The sequence below is a fragment of the Penicillium manginii genome (genome assembly GCF_028828005.1).
Source record: "Penicillium manginii strain IBT 31320 chromosome Unknown utg000006l:1.0-4164085.0:1.0-4166146.0, whole genome shotgun sequence".
NCBI lineage: Eukaryota > Fungi > Ascomycota > Eurotiomycetes > Eurotiales > Aspergillaceae > Penicillium > Penicillium manginii.
This window is the reverse complement of record NW_026643107.1, coordinates 3,921,199-3,933,435: the sequence shown is the minus strand read 5'-3', so window position 1 is coordinate 3,933,435 and position 12,237 is coordinate 3,921,199. Positions and strand designations below refer to the sequence as shown.

At 47.2% G+C, this 12,237-nt stretch overlaps 5 protein-coding genes across 5 annotated transcripts; 4 read left to right on the top strand and 1 right to left on the bottom strand.

Moving 5' to 3' along the window:
- Positions 1–9: 9 nt before the first annotated feature.
- On the top strand, positions 10–1,623 carry N7533_009838 (putative xylosidase/glycosyl hydrolase; the record flags this gene model as incomplete). The annotated part of the gene is made up of 1 exon (XM_057106488.1): positions 10–1,623. The coding sequence occupies one exon, from the start codon at positions 10–12 to the stop codon at positions 1,621–1,623; it is 1,614 nt and encodes a 537-aa protein (XP_056957937.1).
- An 829-nt stretch (positions 1,624–2,452) lies between these two features.
- Positions 2,453–4,291, bottom strand: N7533_009837 (uncharacterized protein; the record flags this gene model as incomplete). The annotated part of the gene is made up of 1 exon (XM_057106487.1): positions 2,453–4,291. The coding sequence occupies one exon, from the start codon at positions 4,289–4,291 to the stop codon at positions 2,453–2,455; it is 1,839 nt and encodes a 612-aa protein (XP_056957936.1).
- A 1,690-nt stretch (positions 4,292–5,981) lies between these two features.
- N7533_009836 (uncharacterized protein) lies at positions 5,982–6,653 on the top strand (the record flags this gene model as incomplete). The annotated part of the gene is made up of 1 exon (XM_057106486.1): positions 5,982–6,653. The coding sequence occupies one exon, from the start codon at positions 5,982–5,984 to the stop codon at positions 6,651–6,653; it is 672 nt and encodes a 223-aa protein (XP_056957935.1).
- Positions 6,654–7,911: 1,258 nt separating this feature from the next.
- Positions 7,912–9,984, top strand: N7533_009835 (ankyrin repeat domain-containing protein; the record flags this gene model as incomplete). The annotated part of the gene is made up of 1 exon (XM_057106485.1): positions 7,912–9,984. One exon carries the CDS (start codon positions 7,912–7,914, stop codon positions 9,982–9,984), a length of 2,073 nt encoding a protein of 690 aa, XP_056957934.1.
- Positions 9,985–10,627: 643 nt separating this feature from the next.
- N7533_009834 (uncharacterized protein) lies at positions 10,628–11,549 on the top strand (the record flags this gene model as incomplete). Its single annotated transcript, XM_057106484.1, has 2 exons — positions 10,628–11,245; positions 11,319–11,549. 2 exons carry the CDS (start codon positions 10,628–10,630, stop codon positions 11,547–11,549), a joined length of 849 nt encoding a protein of 282 aa, XP_056957933.1.
- Between the last annotated feature and the right edge of the window lie 688 nt (positions 11,550–12,237).

Genomic DNA, 12,237 nt, shown 5'->3' with positions numbered 1-12,237 from the left:
AGAGTTACAATGATGTCTCGGCTGACTCTCTGGCTCATGCTTCTTACCTACGCTGAATTGATCGTTGTCGCATTAGGATCTTTCATCCCTCATGATGCTCGCGAACGGTCAAGTGAAAGCAAGAGAGCATCCTCAACCGTTTCTCAGCCAGTCATCTGGGAGGACCTTGCCGATATCGAAATCATTCGCGTCGATGATACCTTCTACTACAGTGCTAGCACTATGGCATATTCGCCTGGTGCTCCAATTCTGAAATCCACAGACTTGCAGAATTGGGAATATATCGGTCACTCTGTCCCAAGTCTTGACTTTGGCTCAGGCTATAACATGACGGATGGAAACACTGCATATGTGAAAGGGATCTGGGCAAGCAGCCTCAAATATCGCCCGAGTAACGGACAGTGGTATTGGATTGGCTGTATTGAGTTTGCAAACACATATGTATACACTGCCAGTAGTCCTACTGGTCCTTGGACTCAACATGCCGTTTTTGAGGGGACCTGCTATTATGACTGCGGATTGTTATTTGATGAAAATGATACACCGCAGGTTGCCTATGGGTCCACCAACATCCAAGTTGCCACACTGTCATCTGACTTGACCAGCCAAGTTTCAAACAGTCAGGTATTCAGTTACGACAAATATGTGGAGGGCTCCCGATTCTATTACATCAACGGCTTCTACTATATTCTCGGTGTGCAACCAGGTGCAGCTATCGAGTATGTCATCAAATCCTCGTCTCCTACCGAAGGCTACACTGGTGGGAATGTTGTTGCAAACGCCCCTTCATGTCCAGTCTCGAATGGTGGGGCTCCTCACCAGGGCGGAATAGTCGACGATCCTCAGGGAAATTGGTATTACATGGCATTTTGCGATGCCTATCCCGGCGGTAGAATCCCGGTACTTGCGTCTATTACTTTTGATGACGACAACTTTCCAGTATTGTCAGATGTCAATTCTTGGCCATCTACTGTGGAAGTGCCTCTCGATAAAAATGTACTCTCCTCACCAACAGGTACAGATGAGTTTTCTGGAACCACCTTGGGACACCAATGGGAATGGAATCATAACCCCGATGAAACTGCCTTTGATGTTGATGACGGATTGACACTGCGGACTGCAACTGTTACGGATAGTCTCTACCAAGCGCGAAATACCCTTACTCATCGTGTACTTGGTCCCGCAAGCGACGGCACCATTGAGATCGATTTCTCAAATATGAAGTCTGGGGACCGGGCAGGACTGGCGATGTTCCGCGATGTATCCGGCTGGATCGGTATCATCAAAACAGGCGAAAGTGCACAGATTTCTGTCTGGAAAGACATCACCATGAATTCTGATTGGACCACAAACTCAATCGGTGCATTAGAGACCTCGAAAGACATCTCCGAGACATCGGTGTTCTTACGAGCCTCGGCCGATATTCGACCAGGAGGCGCCGCGACCGCACAATTTAGCTATTCTACTGATGGTGCGACTTTCACTGATTTTGGAACTACCTTCTCCCTGAACACAACCTGGGAGTTTTTTATGGGTTATCGATTTGGCATTTTTAACTTCGCGACCGATTCGCTTGGAGGTTCAGTCGAGATCAAGAGCTTTGACCTGGCTCTTAGTGATTAGTCTCTTGAAGACTCAACCTCCATAGTTGTACTCAGCATGTAACTTGGACATCCGATTTTTTTGACCTTGTGTATAGTACCTATAAGATTTGCTTCCGCGTAGTCATGTTCTCCATTTATTAAGGTTTCGGAGATCCGGTCTAACCTTAGAATCTACAGAACAGTACAGAGAGACTTTTATATGCAACTCACCTCATTGAGCGAGCTGAATTATTTGAAGTACATAGCAGTAACCACATGTCGCTATTATTCTTTAGTTTGTTGCGAGGGTATTATGATAATTCCTTAACTCGGCATGAAGATTTACCTAATCGCCAGAGCCCGAAAAATAATTTCAAGGGAACCCGAGGACAATTACTATGAAGTTCGGTCAAAATTCCAATCGCACGCGATTTCTAATTTCTCAAATTTCAGGTCATTTTTTGTTCTACGGATAGCAAACAAAGACTTGGAACAAATGGTAGATCATGGTACGCTGCCTAAGTTTCATCAATGGTAAGAAGACATCGGTAGCCCGATGCTCCGTGTGTCACACTCTCGTCTTCTAGGGAAGTCAGTACCATGTTGATTTACTCCTCCTGAGCAAAGAATATACAGGTGAAATGAGCGAGGGCATTGCTAACACAATTTTTTCCGTATTTTTGTATACCAACGGCAGCTACTCAATTCACTTAATTGTCGGCTTTAACCTTGGAAAAAGCTCATTGTTGAATATTCGATCGGTCTGGGCAGATTGAGCCACCGCGAGTATTCTTCTTTGGTAGGGTCATTCTTTTATACCCGTCCATATTTCAATAAAAATGTTTGAATTAGTTGTTATTAATCATGTCTCACCTCCTTCGTGGGGGTTCAGGTGCCGAAGGTGGTGGAAAGTCATCTTCCAGACCCGGACGATTGGGGCCGAATGCGTAAGGAGCCGGCTGGCGGTCAGGAATTGATTCTGTGTCGTCCAACTCATCCGAGAAACCTTCATCATATGGTATCTGTATTTCAGTATCTCGGGGACCCCCAGGCATGCCTGAATTCTCCATTTTCCGGCCAGCTGTTACGTGTCCTCTGGGAAAGCCAGCATTCCGTCTTTCCCTAGTTGAACCATTTTGCACTGCATTGGTAGGAGATCCCCGGTTGACTATTTCTCGAGCGACATTATGGTGAGCTTCAAGGTCCCTTGGAGGGCTGGAGAACCTCGCGTCCTCACGGGGCACTCGGTAATTGTGTGGAATTTGGGTTGGCCTCCGCCAGGAGGCTGGGTCATCTTGCGCTTGATTTCGTGACCGGCGGTTCTCAAAAGGTGGACTCTGGTCGTTCAAGTTGCCCCTGCGTGTATGGGAAAAGTTTCGAGGCGAAGAATACATAGCACTGATAGCATCGATAGGTTTGCTCCCGTATGTGCCAGCTTGCCAACCCCGTAGACTTTGCTGACCCTCGCTTGCAGGATAGCCATCAGACATTGTCCGGTATGGAGATGACAAAAAGGGTAGCCAGTCAGCCTCATCCTCGTTCGACCTTAGACGTCGCAGAATATCTATCACAACATCTTCTACCTGGTCTCTGAAGTCTGGGCCGTTAGTGGGGTCAAAGGCAGTTCTCGGTCTGACCTCGAGTCTGGTCCTGGTTTGTGCATCCAGACTGCCCCTCGAGTGTCCCCTCTGCGACCAGTATTGCTTCCTTCCTTCAACCAGGCGAGCAATTTCCTCTTGCAGCGGATCCGATTCTCCCACCTTTCCGTTATGGTATCGCATATCATCATGTTCATGTCGTGCATATGCCGATGCACCTCTCATGTCATAGCCTGCTCGTGCCCTGGCCGGTTCTGATTGCGTTTCCAAGTCCATCAATTTCCTTTCTCGCTGCCATACTTTGTTAACTTCCTCTCTAACCAGGCGCTCTACCTCTTGCGCCTGTTTCTTTGCCTCCTTTTGAGCCGCTGCTCTATTCTGCTTTTTCAAAGCTCTCTGCTGATCCTTCTCGTGTTTTTGACTTATCCTAATATCCTCCAATTTCCTTCTGGTTTCCTCTTGCTCATATTCGTATTCTGTGGCGGAACGCGTAGCCATTTGAGGTGGTTGTCCCACCATAGGCATGCCTCCGAACGGTGGAAGAAGTTGAGGCTCAGGGTAGGGATAGTTTCCAAAGTACTGATGTCCAGGATCTCGGAAAAGGGTCGGGGGCTCCATGTTCACGGGGTGAGGATAAGGGCCCGGGCCCATCGGATACGGGTAGGTCGGAGGGGCATTGGGATGACTCATTGGATGTTGAAAGTGGGAATGTGGATTTTGGAGATATGTATTCGGTGAGAGCGCCGGTTGAGAGAATGGGACGAAGGGCTCGCGGTCAGAATAAATTGGACGACCATGCGCAAGTTGACCACCAGCCTGTCCAAAACTACTGGGAGAGTCCGAGCTAGCATAGTATGTTCCTTTCCGAGAGTCGCTCAAATTCGGGGGCAAAACAGGCTTGTGTCGGCGATGCCGATGAGAGTTAGGAACTGTGCCATGCTTTGGTTTCGTGTGCCCATTGCCTGATTTGGACTGCATGTCACCGCAATTTGCGTCGTCGCTCCAATTCTCATCTTCATTTGGTTCCTCCGCAGTGAATTTCTGGGCATCTTCCTCGTTCTGAACGCGTCTTGTGCGAGCAGGCTGCCCACGCTGGCCCTCCCGAGACATCGTCCACTTGGATCTATAGGAGATATTAAACCTTTTTGTTGATGCTGCTTGCCCGGGACACTGAACTTGTTGTCGTTTATCACTCCGGACGACTGATGCTCAATATTGTAACACACCGGCGTTGAGGGAGTGCAGAATGATGGGGACATTGGGGGGGGGGATGGCAACTTGACCTTTGAGTTGTTTTGTCATGTGCCCCACATAAATACGGGGGCAGAAGAGGCTCAGCTTGAACATCCATGCAAGATGTCATGAGACAGAGTTGAGCCTCAGCTGTGAGTCATGAAGGCTACCCCCAGCAGTTGTATACTGCGCCTCCGCCAAGCCAAACCAATGAGATCACAAACACGTGGGGGTGCATATTAAGTCTGAAGGTTGACTGGTATGGAGTGGGGCATCGTAGGAGAAGCGGGGCGAAAGAGCATGGATTATCCATCCACGGAGATGCAAGCGTGTTGTAGAACTTAAGATGAAGAGGAAAGCATGAAGCAAGTCATAAAGAGCCGGGAAATGTAGGAACTAACCGTCCAAGACAAATTTTTCTCAGCAGCACTCGATGACCGTGGTAAACTGAATAGGAGTTTACGAACAGTAATTCAGGCTAAGGCGGCTTTCGAAGACAAATGGAAGTTGAAGCGGGGTCAGAAAGCGAAACATAGGGTAATGTACGAAAACATGCGGACGTGATGGTCAGTACACAGGAGGCTTCAGACTGAAGATAACGGTATGCTCAAGATAGTATAGTAGTATTAAATTGATCTCATGCACTCAGAAGCGGAGATGGGCGCGAAGCGAGGCTGACAGCATATATGGCACCTAGGAAAGGACGTGGCTTACGTTGACTGGCTACTCCGTGCCATCTTCGCTGCATACTCCTGCCACTATGCTGCGTGCCAGGTGCTTTATCTCCGGATTGGATGTGATGGTACTATTGTAGTAGCAACTTGCAGCGGAGACAGGCGTATAGTGGCCACTTGACGGAGGCCACGTTCTTCAGTTTTCCTGGATACCATATGTAGATGAATGATTATGAATAACGATGGAACTTGAAACCAAAAAGCAAGCGAAGTACACGAAAAGGTAGGATGAAATGGGGGTAGAAAAGACGACAGAGAAAGACGCCGGTAAGGATTGCATGTGAAAGATCTGAAAAGGAATGCAAACTTTTTTTTATTCCAGCTTTTGTATTCTTATTATGCATCATCTGCATGTGCCGGTTCCTTGCCGATAATAATATGAAGTTATTAAATTGCATATCCCGTTGACTCAAGTACTAAGTAGTTACTGGTTAATACTAGTCAATACACCTGTGCATGCGGAGAGTCTCAGCCCCCGACATGCATCAACGATTCGAACTTCAGTCTCCTGGACCATTGAAATGCTGCAGTGATAAGGCAAAAAACTTTAAAAAGACTTGCAATTACTACTTCGACCAACAAGCTCGTTGTGGGCCGTCTGCCGTATCAACTCTAGCGAGCAAATAAGAGCAGAGATGTACTGGCATGATACACTAGCCGCCCTTGTTTCTCAATAAAACCCTCCCATCCCCAAACATATCTGGGTCAAATTTGCCCAAATCATCCCATTCTCCCCGGCAAAGCTCAAGTGGTGGGATAAATCGCATTCGGCAACTCAGATCTGCAGCTGTTTTCTATATTCCCTTGCAAAGTCTGAATTTCTGTTGGCAAATATGGACCCCCTCAGCATTACTGCAGCTACTATTGCCATAATCGGGTCCATATCCTCAACTTATAACACTATCCAGCATCTTAGAGGTCTCCCAAAGGCCTTTAAAGAAGTGGGTCAGAATCTTCCTCTCGTGAAGGAGACCTTGGACCTTGCTCGTGGCCAACTCCAAACCACATCCGATGAGTCGGTCAAGAAGGCAATCGAGCCTGTCATCACTGCCTGTCAAGAGAGGGCCATAGAATTAAAGGATATATTCGATAAACTCGACAAGGCGATGGAGCAGCAAAAGGATGCAAACGAGTGGTCTGCCCTTGTCAATCTCTATCGTAAAACGGTGGTCTATCTGGGGAAATCGCACAAAGTTGAGACGCTCATGCAGGAATTGCTAGACAACTTGAGATGCTTGGCAATTCACCAGCTATTTAAGGTGAACAATCAGGGGCTGGCCACGAAGCTGGAGAACGCCATCAATGAACTCTCAGCTGTGGAGCCGTCCCTACCAGACTCGGATTTCGAGACGAAGGAGGTGAACGTTACGCAGACCAACTCGGACAACGCAAGAGGGTTCGTTTCCACAGGTGGACATCAGGAAAATACAATGGGACATAAGTTCCATTCTGCCGGCAACATGAGTTTTGGTATGGATTTCATGAATATATTAAATAAGGGCTGAACTTGAAGGTGTATTTGCAAAAATGGACTGATACTCAGTTGTATTAGTATACTATTCCAACCAATGCAATCCGAATGGTGGTTAGTTTGCCCCACGAAGCCTATATACTATTGTGTAAATCATTTACATATAAAAGATGGTAATATCAAAGCAATGATTCTACGTTGGCTTCGACAAATTTCGCAACCGCTGGCATTCGATGAGATACAGCATAAGATGTTTCAAATTTCCAGAAAAACACTCGGTGCGGGACAAAGATTGCTTAATTCACGAAATTTCATCGATTGGCGAGACGATTGGAGCGATGGAGGGATTAGGAAGATGTGGTATTATGGCATCCGTAAGAAGATACTACCCAATTTTCCGATTTTTGCGAAAACTAATAGTATCAGCGAAAATCGGAAAAACTGTGCTTGCGTACGAGAAAGAATATTCATATGCAATAACTTTAGTTTGCAAGTATTAACGTTTAGACCCGCAGATCGATTATCATCAACCATCTCCAGACTCTTTACTCGGACCAACGAGATGTAGCCTGCATTTACATTTACTTTGACTACAGGAAACAGCAGGCCCAGACCCTGACAAATCTTCTGTCCAGTTTGCTAGTGCAGCTCCTATTTGGTCGCGATATTGTCTCAGCGGAGATCCAAGAGATATACGAGGCTTGGAACATCAGACACACCTACCCGAGTCCAGACGAGTACATGGAGATGCTGAAGTCTCAAATTAAAAAATTCTCCAAAGTCTTCATAGTCATTGATGCATTGGACGAATGTATTGACGATGCCAAAAATAACACTCTAAACAGCTTTTTGGGAGCTTTCCGAGCGCTACAAGGAAGGGTTCATATGCTCTTCACGTCGAGACCGAGTCTGAACTTTTCCAAATTAATAAACGCGAATCTTGCGATAGAGGTTATCGCCGATCCTAATGAGATGAAAGAATATCTGCGCCAATTTGTCGAGAGCCATGCACATCTGAAAGGGGTGGTCGAATCCGGGCAGAAGAAAAATCCTTCATTTTTGAAGAATGCTCTGGAAGTCATAGTGGAGAAGTCTCAGGGCATGCAAGTTTTCTTTCGGCAAATTGTCACTATAATGGAGTCTTGCTGACATTCATTCTCAGGTTTCTACTGGTTGATCTCCATATACAATTCCTTGGGAATACTCATAATCTGGATGGATTCATACGTGGCTTAGCTGAGCTCTCCAGGACGCCAGATGAGGTGTATCGGACCGCATTAGACAGGATCAGAATGCAGCAGCCTGGCTACCGCAATTTAGCCATTAATACGCTTAAATGGCTGGTCTTTGCCGAAAGAGCACTGACAATTGACGAACTGACACATGCAATCGCCATCCAGGATGCCTTTGCTGAATTTCAACCTGGGGATCAGCCCTTGCCCAATGCCGATTTCACTGTTGGCACTGAAACGGCTCTAACCTCAGCTTGTGCTGGTATTGTTGTTATTGACAACGGCAAAACGGTCCGCCTGGCGCACGATACTGCAGATGAGTTCCTTAGACATAACAGCGCAGAGACTTTTCAGAACGCCCACTCGGAAATCGCCGAGGCTTGTCTGCGTTGTCTCACCAAGATACAACCTAGACAATTCAGTGGAGCAATCAATTCACAGGATGAGTTGGGCTACGATTGCGATGAGTATCCGTTCTTCAAGTACGCGGCCGAGTACTGGGGCATTCATATATTGCATGGAGTCAAGGGGAGCGTCCACAAGCTAGCCTGGGAATTTCTCTCCGATAAACAGAGATTGAACAGGGTGCTGCGAGCTATGGAGAATTCTCCATCTCAACAGGAGAGAAGCGCCTCAGGCTTGCATATCGCTGCCTATTTCGGGTTGATTGGTTCGGTTCAAAAAGCGATGAAAAGGCACAAGAACATTGAGATCAACCCAAAGACTAATCGCAAAGAAACACCTTTGCACTGGGCCGTAATTCATCGCCAGCGGGATTTCTTCAAGTTCCTGATTGAGCAGGGTGCGGATTTGAACGCAGTGAATGTTGACAAAAAAACGGCGTTACATATGGCAATCATGGGCAAAGACGGCGCGGACGATGCTTTAGTCAAGACTTTACTATTGGTAAGGTCAGTTAATCTCAACCTCCAAGACTCTCAAGGATGGACGCCCCTGAGGTGGGCAGCCGCGCATGGTCAATTGAAAATAGTCGAGATGCTGCTGCGTGCTGGGGCTGAAGTGGATGCACGGGATAAGGATGGATGGACAGCGTTACGCTGGGCAGCACACCAGGGTCACAAGATAATAGTCAAGCTATTGATCCGGCACGAGGCATCGATCGAGACCTCCAGCGGTGACCAGTGGACATTGCTCAGGTGGGCGGCACAAGAGGGCCGGGAAGATATCATTAAACTCCTAGTTGAGATGCGAGTTGATGTGAATGCCACTGATGCGGATGGCTTGACGCCTCTACGATTGGCAGTCAAGTATGATCGGACAATGACCGCATGGCTGTTGATTCAGGCTCACGCAGACATCAACAAGCCGGATAGGGAGGGGGTGACCGCGCTTCACTCTGTAGCAGAAAGATGTCGCAGCGGCAATATTTCCCTCCAGATATTATGGCTTCTCTTGGAGAATCGAGCGAAAGTCAACGCGGAGACAAAATCAGGCCGGACGCCGCTACACTTTGCCGCATTCAGTGGAAGCCACTCGGCTGTGTGGCTCTTGCTTGAGAAAGGGGCAAACATCAACGCGCAGACAAAGCTAGGCCTGACGTCGCTGCACGTCGCTGCGTCTAGAGGAAGCGACTCGGTCGTGAGGCTGTTGCTTGAGAAAGGAGCAAATCCGAGACAAGGGGATGGAAACGGGCGTACAGCTCTGCATTGGGCCGTCGAGGAAGAAGAAATGAGAGTTGCAGAGTTGTTGATCAGGAGGTCAACTGATCTCGTCCACGCTACAGATCAAGAGAAACGGACCGCACTGCACTGTGCAGCGTCCATAGGAAACGCCCACATTGTTGAGATGCTTTTGGATTGCGGTGCACAAATCAACGTCCAGGATCGTAACGGCCAGACGCCTCTACACCTGGGAGTTTCTCAACAACACGAGGATGTTGTAACCCACTTGGTTTGGAGAGGCGCTGACTTGAATGTCCTCAACAAGAAAAAGAGAACGGCTGTCCATTTAGCGATGGGCCTGGAAAATGAAGCGATCATGGATGCTATTCGCTTATCTCAACAGGCCACGAGTGTTAATGGCGCCGACGACGGTGAGAATACTTCGCAGACAGTAGCGGCAAAGGCGAAGAATAGCAATGCGAAGTTCTCAGCTCGAGTGGAGGACGAATGAAGAATGCGGGAAAAAAAGAAAACAGCGTTGGAACTTGAAGACTAGTTGGACCCGCTACTATGCCGACCGTGCATTGGGCCTAGAGATACATTCATCCGAACTTGAAACCTTGAAGATAGATTCGGTCCGAGTCGGTAAGCCGAAAACCTTCAACTTGGAAGTCCCAAGGTTTAAATCAACCTCGGCGAGCAATCTCGGAAGCCAATTTAAATACTATAGCAAAGGAAAGGAAAGTGATTGAACTTGCAGATTTTGTATTTCATGTGCCAAGAGTCTATTTTGCTCTGAGACTTGCCTTGGTAGTGTGTTACCCTTTTGTAACGTTGTTGTGTAGCAGAAGTCCCCCGAAAAAATTGTTTAGCTTCATTGATTCAAATCTTCATATGCGAAAATTAGTTATGAATCACCAGGACAATAATATTTATGTTGTACAACAGTGCAATGCAATAGATCGGTGCTATACTAGATCGGTATGCCGTGTTTGGCAGTTCCGCTCTAATGTGACGTCAAGCTGCAGGCCCAACCCCCCCCTTTTTAGTCCTTTTAAGTGAGGAGCACAAACCACCATGAATTCTTTGTCTTCCTTTCGGGACACACTGGCAGAATAAACGGAATAAACCTTAGGGAAAGTATCCATCTAGAAATGGCTCGAATGCTTTCTCGCCGGGTGTTGAAGCCATATCTGGCTGAATTTCTCGGGACAGCCCTACTGATTGTCCTTGGAGATGGAGTTGTTGCACAATGTCTGCTTTCCGACTACCAGTACGGCACCTGGTTGTCCATCAACATCGCATGGGCAGCTGCCGTCTGTCTCTCCAGCTATCTGTCCGATCCCAGTCCCACGATTAACCCCGCGGTGACAATCTGCGTTGCTCTTGTGCGTCCATCTGCTGGCCAGTGGAAAACCATTCCCGGCAAGCTGTTAGCGCAGTTCTTGGGTGGATTCGTCGGTGCTGCGCTCGTATATGTCAACTATCGATCGGCTATTTTGGCTTGGGATCCCGAGTATACCATTCCTTGGGGATCGATCCTGAGCCCGACAGGTCACCATTCGGCGGGAATTTTCTCGACCTACCCTACTGCCTCTTTCTCATCAAACTGGGAGGCCGTATTTTCTGAAGTGCTCGGCTCGGCTGTGCTGATGTTTGGAGCTTTCAGTATCTCAGATCCTAGAAATGCCCAGCGATTCCCTGCCCCGCAATTATCCATGTTTCTGCTTCTCCTGAGCATTGGAGCAGCATTGGGCTGGCAGACTGGCTACGTAAGTTTTTTTTTTTTACTAGCCGATTAATACTGTGAACTACTTGAAAACTAACGAGTTTATCCATTTCCAGGCACTCAACCCTGCTAGAGATTTCGGCCCAAGATTATTCTCCGCTATACTCTACGGGCGGGAGGTGTTCACTGCAGCTGGCTACTACTTCTTTGTGCCTCTTTTCGCCCCAATTATTGGTTGTATCATCGGTGCGGCGACTTACGATAGTATGTTGTTTGATGGAGACGGTTCGCGTGTTACCGATACTCTGGACAAGGTTGAGAACCATGGATCTCTTCGACTGGAGTGATGTTTAACTTTGGATCCGTGCAAAAATCAAGACTAGACTTATTTGAGTACAACTAGAACTGGAATTGTCCTTAGGAACCTCAGGGAATAAACTCTTGTGGGAGCTGTGAGAGGAGGAACACGACGCGGCAGGAGATAAGGCGAAGGTGGGGTAAATATGCACGATCGGAAAGGAGCAAGTAGAATTTGAGTTACTCTGGATGGTTGATTTGATATTTAGAAATGATCACGAATTTAAATGAAGTGAGATCGGGAGAATCGCATGTTTTAAAGAGTGGTGATAAGCATCCAGTTCACTGAAATTGAGCATGGGATCTGACTTGGAGGCTTCTTAGAGATGGTCATATAAGGCTTTCTACTCACCACTGCCTTTCCCTTCCTCCTTTTACGGTTACAGGAGGTGATTTGTCTACCTAATTGTATCTGTTTACCTGTAGTTCTTTGAGAAAACGAAATCCTTTTTTTTTGCATGGCGTAACGTGGTCTTTCATGTTCCTTGGCTGTTTTTAATATTGTTTTTCGGAAGAAACGCCACAATACTAAGATTGATCTCATTCTTATTTATGTATTAATCAAACCCAAAGAAAAGTTTAAATTCAAGGCAAAATACTAGTATCTCGTTCAATAATTGAACCGTCCATCGACTGGGATCTGACAGTGGAGTGTTTGACCAAGTACTCCGTATGTAT